Below are 16,191 nucleotides of genomic sequence, written 5' to 3'. Positions count from 1 at the left end.
CTCGCATCCCTACCAGTACCACACATGAAATAGCCCCCCACCCTGCTTTATTTCAGCTCCTCTCCCATGCTGCTGGGTTGTTGTCAGCATTGCTGCAGGGGCTCCAGCCACAGGGGCAATGGGGAGAGCCCAGGAGACTGCTCAGAGCTCTGGGCACAGCTGTGTTTGCTTTAGCAAAGCTGATAACAAAGGACCAGAGGTTTTCCTTGCACACCCTGGAGGACTTCTGCGTCCTCCATTTCTCTCCCCAGGCTGGGACTGGTGCTTGCTGACAGCTTGCTTTAAGGGTTGGGTTTGCTGCTCAGTAAGCACAGCAAGAAAGTTGCGCTGTGGGAAGGAGCTTTCTACTCCAATAGGCCCATAAAGATTAATTTATTTGTACAAATACCAGAGGAAAGCCATAAACCCACCTGGAGGGGTGGGATGAGGTGGCTACATGAGAAGGTGCCTCCCTGGTTGGCATTTCCAGGTGGCCAAAGACTCTGTGCTCTGCATGGTGCTGGTGCTAGGATGGGTGTTGTGCCAGGCTTTGTGTGAGCTAGCCCATGAAATGGGTCTCAAAAACACCAGCAAGCTGTTGGTGGACCATGCTTCCCATGCAGAGCCCTCAGTGATATATGGCAATAACAAGTGCATGGCAGCCTAGTGGGTCTAAAACTCCTAAAGGGCTTTAGAGAAAGGAGCACTGTGGCTGCTCAGGTGGCTGAAATCCCACCTGCTGCTGAGTGCAAAGCTTGTCAGGGCTGTGGGTAATGCAAGGACGTGGGTGACACCACTGCCCAAAGGCAGGTTTCATGGCATCTGGGGTGACTTTCAAGGCACGATGCCATGGCAGGTCCATGCCAGTGCTGGGAGCCGGGTCTCTGTGGCTTGGTCCCTTATTTTAGGCTGCTTGCCTGCCAACAGGAATGAGATCAGGCCAGTTTAGCACTGCTGTTGTTTTACCCCTGAGCCCTGATAGATGGCACTGGGACAGGATGATGGTCCTGCATCTTTTGCTCACCACCAGGTGTGTTGTGCAGCTGCTCCCGAGCTGCGTAGTGCTGGCCAGCCAGCCACAGAGGAGCCAGTGCATTGCAGAGGGGGCTGCATACTCACCGATCTCCTCATATCTCATCACTGTCCCCAAGTTGGCATTCTCATCTGGGGAAGGGAAGCAAAAGAGAGCTGCTGGTGACCGGCCATGGACAGGGGGCTGGGAGGAAGGCTGGGGGGTGGCACTGAAGCCAAGGCTATGCTGGGACTTCACCTACCCACAAAAGTGAAGCGCTCCATCGGTGGGCGAACGCAGCAAATCCGACTCAGGCTTTCTCCCACCTTCCCCAGGATCTTTGCTAAAGGTGAAGAAGAAAAATTAACCAGAGTGCCAACAATGCCCTGACAGACTGACCCACACAAACTCTTCGGCCACCCTGATCCTTTGAGATCCTCCCATGCCCAGGTGCAGGAACTGCTCTCAGCATCTCCTCACCACTGCCTCTCATGGTCTTAACTCCCAAGAGTGTTACGCTATGCCTTGAAGAGACCAGCTGGACAGCTAATATCACTTTAAAAAAATCACTAGATTTTTTTGTTTGTTTTTATGGGGTTTAAGTAATTCCCCCTCCTGTCCCCAGCTAATAGCTGCATGTCCAACATCCCACCAGCTCATGGGGAATCCAGCCATGTCACCTCTCCTGCCAGCTTGTCCCATGCACACGCCCCATGGGTACCAGGTAGCCTTTCTTTTAGCTGCTCTCACTGCCTCAACATTATCCAGCTAAAGACCAGTGAGAGTCCACAGCCATTTTAAGCCATTCTTTAGTCCCCTTGCTGTGTTGGACATTAAGGAAGCCCTCCATCGCATCCCCACCCGACCCTGGGCTTGGTTCATGGAGCCTGATGAGTGAGCTGATGCAAAAATAAGATGATGGAGCTCCCCTCCTGGCACTCAGCAACCCTGTCTGGGAGGTGAGGGGTGGGTGGTCATCCCCCTCTTCCCTAAATCACTGCCACCTACCTGCAGTGGGCTTGTTGGAGACGTTGTTGTTGTTCTGGTAGATGGTCTGCGAGGACTCATTCTGGGGCTGGCCGATCACAGGGGTGATGGAGGGGGTGTTGACATTGGAGAGGATGCAGCCAGTCACTCTCTGCAATGAGGGAGATGTGTAGCTGGAACAGTGCCTTTGCTCTAGCTACCTTCCAAAACCTTTACAACCCCTGTATCGAGCCTCTGCACCCCAGGCTGAAGGTCATCTTTAGTAACAGGTATGTCCAAGCTCACTTTAGGCTCCCAAATCCCATCCAATCTCACTGGATGGGCCTGGGGCTACCAGGACCCTGTGTATAATGACTCATGATTAAGGCTGGGGACAGTGGGATTAACTTTTTGTGTGGACCTGTGAGGCTGGCAAGGCTGCAGCTGTACTGTCTGCAGGCAGGCATCGTCCCCATCACCTGGTCATGCTCATAAACTCTCATGAATGAATAAAAATACAGCAGCTGATGAATCAGAGGCGCAAAGCCAGAAGCTTACACATTACTCCAAGAGCAAACATGCCCTCTTTTCCTCCACCAGTCCCTGCAGAAGAAGACAGGCATTTCCAGGGCCTCCCTGGCTTTGACACCATAGTCCCTGGACACACTGGACATCCCGCCAGGCTGGTTAATGCTACTTCTGTGCTTCCTGTCTGGGCTGCCTGTGAGTTTGTATGAAGCTGTTTTATCCATTTCCCATCCTTGGTTTGCTCACTATATCCAAGTGTTAGCAGTAGCCCTGCTTTCCCTGTCCCTGCAGTCACCCAAGGGCAGTCACCTTCCTCCTCAGGTCTCAGGGCTTACAGGGACATTTCCTCCTGGGTTTTGTGCTCCCTGGGGACTTCCCAGATGCTGAATTTTCCTGAAGTCACACCATCAGGTTCATACTGCATTTTTGGCTCAGCTGGTAAATGGAGATGCGCATCCACCTCTCCTTCCCCTTGGGATGGAGCAAGCGGTCAGCATTGATGATTTGGCTTATGCCCATGCCTGCCTTCACTTTGACTTCACCCCGCTCCCCTCCTGGTGTGCATGGGACTGGGATGGCTGCTGGCTCCGGCTGGAGGGCTGTTTGCTTTCACCATCAGGGCAAGGAACTCAAAGTTGGTGTGACACAGTCACCTCTTTCAGATCAGGATTCAGGAATATTCCTGCAAGTCTTCTCTCTTTCTGTGCCAGCCATATTTTGGCTGTTGATGTCCATAGGCTGGTGCAAGAGCAACCCCACTCCCGTGCTCTCCCCATGCCCTCACCCCAGGTGCCCCCAGACCGTGGGGGCTGCCTCACCTTCATCAGGTCACGGTGGTGCTCCAGTACGCTGCAGGTGGTCTGCCAGGTGTCCTGGTAGCACTCCCAGGGGTCCACCCTGTTGGTAGCACAGCAAGGCAACAGTGTTGGCAATGGTCACTGCCTGGACCTCCTGGCCATGCTACCTCTTCCCCACTGGGCCATCCAGCAGTGCCATGAGCAGCTATGTTCACTCCTCCAGCTCTGCCATAGACCATGTCCTTCCTCCAGCCCTTCCATTGAGCTCTCCCTAACAGCTCTGGGGACCTGAACATGTGCCTGGACACCTTTTCACTCTTGGTACCCAACTAACCAGCTTTCATTTGTCTTGGATACATAGAACCCTGTTTCCTGAGGACAGGCCAGAGATGTTTCTGGTTCTACCTTGGCTGCCAGATGCCACGTTGCAATGCTGGAAAGGGGAGAGTCCATGGGCTGGTGCTGCTGGTCTAGAAAGGGAAGATGCCACTGCACTAGCCTGGGTGGGCTGGATGACTTTGGGCCTCACCCAGACACCATAGAGTCAGTGTAGGTCTTCCAAGACCCCTTGAAGCCAAAGAGCTCCCTTGAAGGATGGTGTAACGCTCTTCATTGGTTCTCTGCTAGACTAGGAGAGGAAGGCCTCTGGTTTTTAATCAAGCTTTGGCTGGGAGACGAGAAAGTCCATCCTGGAGCTCTAGAAGGTGGTGGCATCTCCACTTTGCATGTGGAACTTTGTCACCACGGTGCTGGGGAAGGGGCAGGGACTGCTGGGGGACTGCTGGTGCCACAGCAGGTGTGGTCTCTGCCACTCACCTGATCCAGTCGGAGGACTGGACAGCCAGTTGGCACATGGTCAGGCGGTGCCGGCTTGAGACCAGACCCTGCAAGAGAGAATGATGGACGAACAGTTATGGGAGGCAAGCATCGTGCCCTGGCCAGCCTGGACTTGCAAACCTTCCGGGGTCAGATCATCGGGCTGGCTCAGATGAGACAGGCCAGAAGGATTTGTTCCTGCCCACAAAAACTTAAGCTCCTGTTTGCTGGAGGAGAAGAGTCCCTGCCTTGCTTCATCCCCAGTTATGCACCAGTCAGTGAGATTTGCTCAGCACCACCACTCTCAGCCCTGTGCTGCAGTGGGGCCAGACCCGGGGGTGGTGGTTTCTTGATGAAATTTCTCCCGCTTTCAGATGAGGAGGAAACTATCCTGATTTGGATTTCCCCCCTACTCCAGAAAGGGCTTTTAAGGGTCCCTGTTTGCATCAGCACCATCCCCACAATAAAATCGACTTTGAAATCATTCAAACAAACAAACACAAAACCCAACCCAACAAGATGACCACCACCGTTTTGGGTGAGACAGTTTCTCTTTCAGCTGGTTGTAGGGTCTCACTGCAGTTTTTATCTAAAGAGTGGGTGGTTTCATCCTCTTGCTCCTCTCAGGGACTTTCCCATGGTCAGGGGCTGCCCCAGGTAGAGGAGGTCCATGAGAGGACCATGAGTGCAGGCAGCACTGCCCATGCTCACCCCTGGCTTGAGATACCAGCAGACATAGGATGCAGAAAGGGAAAAATGGGGATGACCCACCGTCTTCCCATAGGAGTCATGTACGGGCGAGACAATGCCACCAATGACGATGAAGCGTCCAGTCTTGTGCAGGTAATCCCGGGCTCTCTCTGGAGAAGGAGGACAAGGAAAAGGGTGCAGCGTTATTCAGCTGGACCCACCAACCCTGCAATGCCCTGCTCCCACCCACCAGCTTTGCCCAATGCCTTTAGAGTGGCTCATCCCAGCTTGGGCAGCAGCGGGTGGGGAAGACAACCAAGGGAAGGGCTGGCTTAGTCTTTACTTCCTGTCTCATTCAATGCCATCCTTGGTGATGCTGAGCATGGACCTTCGTGGGGACCTCCAAAACTTGCAGGAAGGAGGATTTGGTGAAGAGGGCAGGTGTTTAGCAAAAGCTAAATCACATTCAGATCCCAAATCACCTTCAACCACCTCACCAGGGCACCAAAAGGGCAGCTGAGAGCCTGCACTACTGACAAGAGCTGCTTGGCAGAGACAGGCTCTTTTGGCAGCCTTGGAAGAGCCAGACCAAGCTCACAAAGTGATGCATGAAGCTGGCTCATTCACTACCTTCAGACAAATACTTACCTTTCTGTTTTTCCCTGCCCATAAACTGTATCCACCCTTTCTCTCCCCATGACTTCTCCCTTCCTCACCTGCTACGGTTCGCTGCTGACTACCAGCCAAAAGCTTTCTTAGCAGCTGAAAGGTGACTGACAGCTCCCCTAAGCTTAAGCATCACTTCTAACAAGGACCCCTTAGATGTGGGCAAGATTAAAAAAAAAACAGGATAGTAGCAAAACCCGCTGCCTCCGCCATTGTCGGGCTGCAGAGACAACCCCGACGTTTTATGAGCAGAAAACTTTTTGCCAGCTCATGCATCAGCATCTGGCTGTAATTCCCTGCAGGAGGATATCAATACAGACTGGGGGATGGATGGAATGAGAGCAGCCCTGCTGAGAAGGGGATACTGGTGGGTGGCAAATTGGACATGAGCTGGCAATGTGCACTTGCAACCTAGAAAACCGACCATGTCCTGGGTGCACCACCACCAGCACGGCGACCAGGTCGAGGGGGGTGATGTTCCCCTTCTACTTTGCTCTTGTGAGACCCCACCAGGAGCACTGCATCCAGCTCTGGGGTCCCCAGTATAAGACAGACATAGACCTGTTACAGCAGGTCCAGAGGAGGCCACAGAAATGGTCAGAGGGCTGCAACACCTCTGCTGTATAGAAAGGTTCACAGAGTTGGTGTTGTTTGGCATGGAGAAAAGAAAGCTCTGGGGAGATATTATTGTGACCTTTCAATATACAAAGTTGGCTTGTAAGAAAAATGGAGACTTTTTATGAGGGCCTTTAGTGACAGGACATGGGGCAACAGTTTTAAACTAAGAGAGGATAGATATAAGAAAGGTTTTTTTTACAATGAGGGTGATGGGACACGGGAACATGTTGCCCAGAGAAGTTCTGGATGCCCCACCATTGGAAACATTGAAGGTCAGGTTGGATGGGGCTTTGAGCAACTTGATGAAAGATGTCCCTGCCCATGGCAGGGGGGGTTGGACTAGATGATCTTTGAAGGTCCCTCCCAACCCAAACCATTCTGTTAAGTCTCTGATTTGAAGATGTGCTGTTGGTTGACAGCCTAAATAAAAATTGCCATCACGCACAGGTGCTTAGCACAGATGGATCCCTGCCACACCCACTACAAGACCCACGCCTCGTGTGTTGGTGTTTTGGAAATGCTGAAGGATTCACCAGGAGGAGCATTGCACCAGGACTGACACACTTGTCCCCATCTGCTCCTCTCTGCTGGGAAGTGCTGGGATGCTGCTGGTGAGTTCACCACTTATAGCTCTACCCCTGCTCACTCCCTGCTGGCTCCAAACCTGCTTGTATCCTGCTTGCTCAAGCCCTGCTCAATCCCAGCTTGATCCAACTCACAGACAGCAGCTGCTGGGAGCTGCCGTTGTGGGATGTAGGCCTTGGCAGAGGAGAGGAAATATTGGTCTGAGAGCACATGATTACAGCAGGATGGGGGGAGAGCTCTTCCTGCTGGGGAGTGGGGGGCTCAAATGCTCTGCGTATGGGCTCCTGGGGTCTGCCCCGTGTGGTCTTGGACTGAGAGGTAGAGCTGTCCTGTTGGGGAAAGGCAGCTCCACTGCAAGACCAATGGCAGGGTTGGTCACAGCATGGTCCCTGCCACAGCTGTTGGCCGATCCCCAAGGTCTCATTTGCTTTTGGGCACTTCTCCCCCCCACCATTTTACCCTTTTTTTCTTGGGCTGGTCCTGATGCAACCACGTGTCCTGCTTTCCTCCCTACCTGCAGACAGAGCTGCCCTGGGCTTTGGGCAATGGTGATTAAGTCCTCCCTTTCTAGAAACTTCTTTGCTGATACCTTGTAAGCTTGCAGCCATCTTTGACATAGCTCTGTCGCAGCAATGGTGTTATCTGCTGATGCACCTGGCTCCCTTGCCTTCAGCCCTTTCTCCCTCAAATTCTCGCTGCTCCTCCCGACACATGCTATTAAATGTCAGCTGTGCCACCTGTGGTGCTTTCCCTGGGTCCCCTTCCCATGGCACCCGCCACCCATGCCCCAGCTGGTCCATCAGCAGCTGCACAGCTCTTACACTGCTCCCACCCTGTGTCAGCACCATGTGTTGTCCATGTCCTACTATGCCAAGAGACTTGTCAGAGTCCCTTCAGCCTGATGCACAGTCTCAGGCTGGTATTTCTAAATGATGACATTCAAGGATAAAAACACTGACAAAGAGATGCTAAACTCCCCTGGGGTCCTGCGCCACATCTCACCTCCCTCTCCCTGCCCCAGAGCACACATAGTCATGCCCTGATGCTTCTCTGAAGGTGCTCTCAGAGAAGCAAAGAGGTTTTCTCAACAGCACTGGAGGTGGAATGTCCCATCTTTTCATGCTGCAGCAACAATATCTCCTGCCCCCCAAGCTTTTGCAGCTGTATAACCACCCACTTTACCCAAGCCCTCCCACTGGGTGCGTGGCAACAGCCTTGCCCCCTAGGCCCACCATGCCTGTGCATGAACCACAGTGCCACTATGGGGTTGCAGCAAGGAGGAAGAGGCTGGGAGGTGGGAGCATGGGGCTAGTCAGTGGTGGTGGTGGCCACGGCCGGGCTGGCCCTGCCTCCTCTGCCAAGCATGGAGAGGGTGGCTGGGGAGTGCACAACACAGCAGTGCCCACCTAAGCTTTTGAGACAGTAGAAAGAAAAAAAGATAGAAAAGGTGAAAGCAGAAAGGGAGATGAGATTGATGAGTCATTTGAAAGTGCTTTTTTTTTTTTTTTGCAAGTGGAGGATCTAGAAAATATTTTGCCTTTGCAAAGAAAACGAGCATTTCTGAAGCTAAGGTTACTTTGGGATCCGTCAGCCATCACGAGATGTCACTGTGCATCATATCCTACAGACACCCTGCTCCAGCCAGTGGTGGTTCCCCAGGGGAGAGGAAGCAGTCCTACCTGAAGGACCAGTGCCCTCCCATGTGGCACCAGCAGGGAGGCACTTGCAGGGAGCCTTCCTCCTCCCTGCCATCTGCGCCCAGCCACAGCTAGCACCTGCTAAAGCTGGTGCAAAGGGCTCCAGCCTGTGTGGGATGGCTCCTGATTCCCTTGGTAGTATTCCTTAGAAATAAGCATCAAAGTTAGCTCTTTCCATCTGGGCAGATGCTTCCCCATCCCAGCCACTCAAAGTGGCATCAGCTGTTGGGGCTGGGGACCCACCCTGCAAACCCATCTTTGCCAAAGCAGCCATGGTCCTGTTTCCCTTCCAAAGGAAGCTTTCCCAAAGGCGAATAGGAAAAAATTGGGGAAGGAGAACAGTTAGTGTTTGCCAGGTGCAAGCACAGTTATGGTGGGCACAAAGAGGAACACAAGTGGACAGGGGATCCTGCTGCATCTTCTGGAGCTGCTGCACTGAACTGGGGCTCCTGGGTTTTTAGTGGCAACAGAAACACTTATTGTCCTGCTGCTGGTTGAAAATTAGCCATGGGATTGTTCACACCTGCCAGTGCCATGAGGATAATACCAGTTGGGTTCAAGCACATGGAGGGGGGCTGCTGAGCCCTGGACCACAGCTTGGCACAAGGGGCAGGTGAGGGGACAGCTTGGTGGGTCCAGCTGTGGGGAAAGTCACTTTTCCATGGGTACATCGATGGGTACATTTTTCCTACACATTTCCTGGTCAAATCATCCTCCCTCGGTGGTGTGGATGGGGTTGTGCTGTTTAGGAAAGGACTGTTCTCCTAGTGGTGCATCCCTTCAGCCCCCATGCCCTTTCTCTTGCTCTGCTTTAGGGCAAAAATCCATCTCTAAAATTATTTTAGAGCTCCCTTGCAATGATTTGGGATGGATGAGGAGCACTCATATATCGAGGGAGGTGAGAGGGGCTGAGTGGGGCAGGGAGGTAGGGATATCACTGAAGAACCACTTGGGTGAAATTATTCTTTTTCCTCCAAATTTTGAAATTTCTACTAGGGAATATTGTTCAGCTATTGGGTTAGTTAAGTAACTATAATTGCCATGGACTTTTTTCCCCCTGAGGGCACTAAGCAGCCCCAGGCCCCATGACAGCCTGTGGATGATTTGCCAGCCTCAATAAAACCTCTTTCTCAGACTCAACCAAAATCCTTTCCCTGGCTTCCTTCCCAGATCTTGTGCCCTGGATGCACCAACCACCAGTGAGAGAAAAACAGGCTTAAATAATTTGACTGGTGCAGGGAATGAAATTCAATTGCCTGAATTAGATATAGGGAAAGTTTCCTTCCCTGGCCTCAAAATCCTGAGCTTGAAGGGGTTAACACCAGCAGTTTGGTTTGAACCATATTTTTTCATCTTTGCTGGGAACTGTGTGGGAGCATCACCATCCACCAGTGGGTTTCACTGGGGCAGTGAGGGGACCAAACCCAGCCCTGTGCATGATTATGGCTATCTGTGCTCCAAGTGGTACCCAGCAAAGCACCCTGTGGGGGAGCATACACAGAAAAATACAATATTCTTGAGGGTTTTTTTGCATGGGCAAGGGGGGTTGAGGTTGAACCAGCATCATAAATTAAAGCACAAAACTCCATGGCTGGTGGAATTCCCTTTGCAGCCCGCCATGGCAGTCTTCTGTAACCACTTGCCCAGAAAGCCAAATATGCAAAAAAAAAAAAAAAACAAAAAAAAATCATCTTTCTTCTCCATTCTGTGTTTTAAAAAGAGGAATCAGGGGGTGCCAGCAGCACTTCTCTGTCTCTAATGCTCTGTGCTTGCCTTTATTGATGCTACTGGCTTTCCCATCGGTCCCTTCAAGGATCAATCAAGAGGGAGAGGGAAAAAAAGCCATTTCTTTTCCTGATTCTGCTCTTTCTGGCATCTTTCACATAAACCATGTCCTGGGACCATTTCTAGATTGGGGAAAAAAAAAAAAAGACCGCATAGGGTATAAGTTACAGAAAACATCATCAGGAGACTTTTATAGCAAAAAAATTGAAGACCTGAGGCATGATGTTGGAAGAGCAAAGAAATCACAGAATCACAGGTTGGAAGGGACCTCAGGGATCACCTAGTCCAACCCTTTCTAGGAAGAGCACAGGCTAGACAAGACGGCCCAGCACCCTGTCCAGATGACTCTTGAAGGTGTCCAACGTGGCCGAGTCAACCACTTCCCTGGGGAGATTATTCCAAAGGTTGACTGTCCTCACTGTGAAAAATTTTCCTCTGGTGTCCAATCAGAATCTCCCCAAGAGCAACTTGTGTCCATTCCCCCTTGTCCTCTCCATGGGACTCCATGTAAAAAGGGAGCCTCCACCTTCTTTGTAGCTGCCCCTTAAGTACTGGTACATGGGGATGAGATCCCCTCTGAGCCTCCTTTTCTCAAGGCTGAACAAACCCAGTTCTCCCAGCCTATCCTCACATGGCAGGCTTCCCAGTCCTTTGAGCACCTTGGTGGCCCTTCTCTGGACCCCTTCCAGCCTGTCCACATCCTTTTTGTATAGCGGGGACCAGAACTGTACACAGTGCTCCAGGTGTGGCCTGACAAGCGTTGAGTAGAGCAGGTTGATGACTTCTTTATCTCTGCTGGTGATGCCCTTTTTGATGCAACCCAGCATCCTGTTGGCCTTTTTGGCCGCAGCAGCACACTGTTCACTCATGTTGAGCTTTCTGTCCACCAGGACCCCCAGGTCCCTTTCCACAGAGCTGCTCTCCAGCCAGGTGGATCCCAGCCTGTGCTGCACTCCTGGACTATGTTTTCCCAGGTGCAAGACCTTACACTTCTCCTTGTTGAACTTCATAAGGTTCTTGCTGGCCCAGTCTTCCAGCCTATCCAGATCTCCCTGCAGAGCAGCTCTCCCTTCTGGAGCGTCTACTTCCCCACTCAGCTTGGTGTCATCAGCAAACTTCATCAGGCTACGCTTGATGCCGTTATCCAGATCACTTATAAAGATGTTGAATAACATTCAGCCCAATATCCATCCCTGGGGGACCCCACTAGTGACAGGTTGCCACTTGGAAAAGGAGCTATTTACCACCACCCTTTGGGTGCGGCCTGTCAGCCAGTTCCCCACCCACTGCACAGACCACTTGTCTAGGCCATAATGCATTAATTCCTCCAGGAGGAGACTGTGGGGGACCGTATCAAAGGCCTTGGAGAAGTCCAGGTAGACAATGTCCACTGCCTGCCCCATGTCAACCAGGCAAGTCACTTTGTCATAGAAAGCCACCAGGTTTGTCAAGCACGAGCTGCCTTTAGTGAAGCCATGTTGGCTTTTCCCAACCATGTGCTTCATTTGACTTGTGATGGCCCCCAGGAGGATTCGTTCCATAACTTTCCCAGGGATTGAAGTAAGGCTGATGGGCCTATAGTTACCCGGATCCTCCCTCAAGCCCTTCTTGTAGATAGGGGTAACATTTGCCTTCCTCCAGTCCTCTGGGACATCCCCCCTTCTCCAAGACTTCTCAAAGATTATGGAAAGTGGCCTTGCGATGATGTCAGCCAGCTCTCTCAACACCCTCGGGTGGATGGCGTCAGGGCCCATTGATTTGTGGGGGTCAAGCTCCTGTAGTAATTCACGTACTAACTCTTCCTTCACTGATGGTGGGTCGGTGTTTGGATCAACTGGCAATTTCATTCCCAAAGCCTGGGACCCAACAGTGTTGGTAAAGACAGAGGTGAAGAAAGTATTGAGGACCTCTGCCTTTTCAGCATCATTGGTGATTGAGTCTCCTTTTCTGTTTAACAGTGGGCCTATGTTTTTCTTCTTTATCTGCTTATGGTTGACATACCTGAAGAAACCTTTCTTGTTGTTTTTGACATCTACAGCCAGTTTCAATTTGAGCTGGGCTTTTGCTTTTCTAACTGCATCTCTGCACACTCTGGCAATGCCCTTGTAGCTCTCGATGGATAATCCTCCACTTCTCCATCTCTGGTATGCTTCCCTTTTGGATTTGAGTAGATCCAGGAGGTCATAGTTGAGCCAAGGGGGCCTCTTGCTCTGCTTACTTCCCTTTCCTGTGTAGGGGATAAATTGGCTTTGTGCTTCCAAGAGAGAGTTCTTGAGGAATTCCCAGCACCCACTGGCTCCTTTGTCTTCCTTGGAAGCTTCCCATTGAATCCCTCCCAACTGAGCCCTGAGTGAGCTGAAGTTTGCTCTTCTAAAATGCAGAACCCTTGTCTTAGAGCTGACCTTCAGCATGCTCAGCAGAATGCCAAACTCCACAATGTTGTGGTCACTGCAGCCAAGGCTATCACTAACTGAGATAAAAATGTTTTTGGGTGAGCCTAGAAGCAGAGGAGGTTTGCAGGAAGGCTATCCTGACCACCTTGGAAGCACATACAAGACAACTGAAACGCTTGGAGCCAGTTGCCACCACACAGGGACAAAACCTGAGTGCTGATTTTTGGAAAAGCCAAAGAGGAGCCTCCCTGATGCATGCTGCCATGCAGGCGAACCAGGGCTTTGGGTGTGCTAAGGAGCAGAGATCAACAGACCCGTGTCTACCTTTACATCATAATGCAATATAAAGTGCAAATTGAAAAAAGGAAAATCCCAAACAAAAAATGCCATTGAGTTTTAAATTAACACATCCTCTCATTATTCCTTGCTTCACCCTGACTTGATTTTCTTTGCCAAAAGAAGATTAAAACACTATCCATTCATGCCTTCCCCTTCGTGTACAGTGCCTTAATATTCACTCTTAAGAAGAGATTAACTCCTTGCACGTAACCTCTGCTTCACATTCATAATGGTGGCTTATGGTATTAATTTTTCCTTGAGTTGTCAGTGGCAAAAGCCAACAACTTTGCCTGGCTTCAGTTTCTCAAAGTCTGTAGTTAAACAGCCTGGAACTGAGCCTGCATCTTCAGGGGATGCAACCCATGCTGATGGCAAGTTATCTCAGCTCCGGCTCTCAGGAGCTCATGCCGAGTCACCACTACCACCTGCCTTAGTAAAACACCTTTTTCTGCAGAAAGCCACTCATCTCCTACAAATGCATGCTAAGGATTGGAAACCCAGGTAAGCCCATATAATTCTTGTGACTGCAGGCAAAAAAAGTATTTGCCTGTTTCTACAGCAAGGCCCATAACTTCAGCAGGATAGATCCTATGGGATACTGATGTACCACTGGCCTCACAGCACTCACAGAGGAGTGTACTGCTGGGAGGGGGGTGGATGTTGCTGCTCTCTGTGTTGTCATCAAAATTGTTCATTTATTTTTTAACCTGCATGGTATTATTTAGGGAAACCTGTAAAAATGCTGCTGCTGTCATATATATATATATAGATGTAAAAGTTGGAATCTGCTCTTTCAGAAGCTTGTTGTCTACCTCAGAAATACCAAAGAGAACGTAAATATGTAGGGAAAATAGATTTATTTACTAATAAATCTCTGCAAGTAAATCTCTGCAGGGTAAGGATGAGGGCTGACACATGGGCTATGAAGTAGCAGTATCGTGTAGTGAATGAAGGGCTGAGCTGGGAACGGGAAGACCTACATTCTGATTCTGCCTTGCCTACGACTGGCAGAGCATGTCTTCAAGTCACAGACTGGTCTGTTCTCACTTGGTTTTGGGGCAGACCATGTCCATTTGCTTGCAAGGCTGTGTCCATTGGGTGGCTCTGCCCACTCATTTGCAGCCCTGCTGGCTTGCTTGTTTGTGTAACCGACAGCTAAGCCAGACCTTCTCAGCCATCCACTTCAAAGCAAAAGTCTTTGAAAAGACTGTGTTTTCTTAAATGATGTCACAAATCCCATTTGGAGAGGAGCTGTGCCGCTAGCAGGGCTGGCACTGCAGCATGAGCAGCCACCTCCGCTGCTGGGACGGTGGCAGAGGACTTGGGGCAGAGTGACTCAAGATCACGGCATTAATTTGCGGTGTCTAGATGCATCCATGCTGCAATCACAATGCTGCATTTAAAGCTTCATTGCTTTTTTTACTGATTGAATTTTCTCAGGCTGACTTACACTACAGTGGCTAAATGAAGAGGGCAAAAGGCAACCATAGACAAGGTCTGTCTAAACATATTAACTCATCGAGACTTGTGTCTTATCCTCTGTACAAGGCAAGACAAAACTGCTTTAGCTCTTCTAAGAAGTGGCAAGGCTGTTGGTGGTTTGCCATCCCCCAGGCTGAGGTTGTGGTGCCTCCTGCCACAGTGTGTGTTCCTGGCACATGTGGGAGGATGTGCGGGTCTCAGCATCTCAAAACAATGGGTGATGAGTGATGTGGGTCCATGAAAGGAGCAGCTAGGAGTTGGGCAGCCAGGGCAGGGAGACAGGATAGAGGTCATGGCTGGCATGCAAAAGACAAAGAGGGTGAGTCTCCTGTTATCCTTGGGTCTCCTTCTAGCTTTGGGTCTCCTTCTGCCTTTGGGTATTCTGCTGCCCTTGGGTCTTCCAACCCAAAGAAAGTGGGGCTGTGCACAGCATGAGGCTAAGCTAAGGAGCCTCACACACAAGCATGGCACTGGCCATTCTTCTGGGTTTCTAGAAACAGGACTCTGGTTTTGATGGGTCATCGCTTTGGAATGCTGTGGCAGTTCTGATGTTGTGGTTCTTCCTTCAAACCCCCAAGCCCATGCTCTCAGAAAATGTCTTTTCTTAATAAAACTTTTTTGCGTCTTTCATGTGAAATATGCTGCTTGTAGAGATCAGGTTTGTGGTGTCCTGGCAGACATGGCTAATGTAAAAGACACTGCAGCAGCTTTGCATTCCTCTTCTTGTCTGTATTCCTTACAGTCAGCTGTCTGCACAGCTCCTAGCCTTCCCTCCCTGCTGTGCAAAGATTTTTGCCTGGCAAAGAGTAGATTTTGGCCTGAAAAGCCATCAGTATCAGGAGCCTCAGTCCTTCTTCTCTGCCAGTTTGTTGTGTTCCTGGCCCGTTCATTGTTGTTGGGTTTAGCCTTCTGTCATGCCTTCCTGGCCCTTTCGCAACCTGTTTCTTGCCTGTTGAATACCTGTGATGTCCACAGACCATGCTGGACCCCAGAAACCACCCTTCAGTATTTTCATTTTCTACAAGCACTTTATAGCCTGCAACACCAATGCAAGGATGTTGGGCTGGAAAAGCAAAGCTAATTTCTTTTCCGGTGTAAATTGTACTTAATGCTCCAGACAGCCTTTCACAACTTTTAAACATTGTTGACATAAATAAACTACCAGTGATGGACCCTGCCAAGACATGCATTAGCCCACTGGCAGTGTGCTGGTGTGGTGGAGAGCTTTCTGCTGTGGATCCCTGGCTCCATGCCTCCTGGCACAGACCCTCTGTGGCAGCTGGTAGTTGACCTTAGCCTTGCTGTGTTGGGGAAGGAAGGGATAAGGGTGACACCTGGACCCTTCCCAAGCACTGGTGACACCTCCCACTGCCCCAGCCCAGCTTTGCTTGTTCCTCTGCAAATGCACTTCAAATATTTTTGGATCTACCACTTTCCTGTGAGATGACAGTGGGGAAGGACCAATCAGAATATACAGTCCAGGGCTACAAAAATGACAAGCGATGATTTTGTCCAGATTGAATGAAAAAATAGCATCCTGCTTCCCCAATAGGAAATCAGTGCTTATTTAAAAGGTGTTTCTTTTTGGTGGTTCTCGCAGAGTATATTTAATCACAATGTTTCAGCTCCTCTGGCACTGCTCCATTACCTAAATTGATGTTAATGAAATCAAATATTCCTCGTGTTCAATTTTTCAAGGTGTAATTTCAAATCATATTTGCTTTGCCTTTGTATCTCGTTCATCCGTACCTCTAAGGCTTCCGCGGTTGTTTTCTTCTTTTTTTCACAAAGGAATGCCACCAGCCAGCTCTGATTTATGTCTTCCCCACTAGGGACTG

The 16,191-nt window shown here is 50.4% G+C and overlaps 1 protein-coding gene across 1 annotated transcript in view; it reads right to left on the bottom strand.

The window, feature by feature from the left end:
* Positions 1-16,191, bottom strand: part of NMNAT2 (nicotinamide nucleotide adenylyltransferase 2) — a 31,406-nt gene that overhangs the window by 2,909 nt on the left and 12,306 nt on the right. Inside the window, exons 2-7 of the mRNA XM_075096808.1 lie at positions 4,870-4,958; positions 4,099-4,166; positions 3,304-3,382; positions 2,000-2,129; positions 1,254-1,334; positions 1,099-1,143 (exon numbers count right to left, since the gene is read on the bottom strand). Of these exons, the coding sequence (XP_074952909.1) occupies positions 1,099-1,143; positions 1,254-1,334; positions 2,000-2,129; positions 3,304-3,382; positions 4,099-4,166; positions 4,870-4,958 (492 nt within the window). The remainder of the gene's footprint in view (positions 1-1,098; positions 1,144-1,253; positions 1,335-1,999; positions 2,130-3,303; positions 3,383-4,098; positions 4,167-4,869; positions 4,959-16,191) is intronic.

This window comes from Phalacrocorax aristotelis, chromosome 6, assembly GCF_949628215.1.
Source record: "Phalacrocorax aristotelis chromosome 6, bGulAri2.1, whole genome shotgun sequence".
Taxonomy (NCBI): Eukaryota; Metazoa; Chordata; class Aves; order Suliformes; family Phalacrocoracidae; genus Phalacrocorax; species Phalacrocorax aristotelis.
The sequence above is the reverse complement of the archived record's forward strand: the minus strand, read 5'-3'. Positions and strand labels throughout refer to the sequence as shown.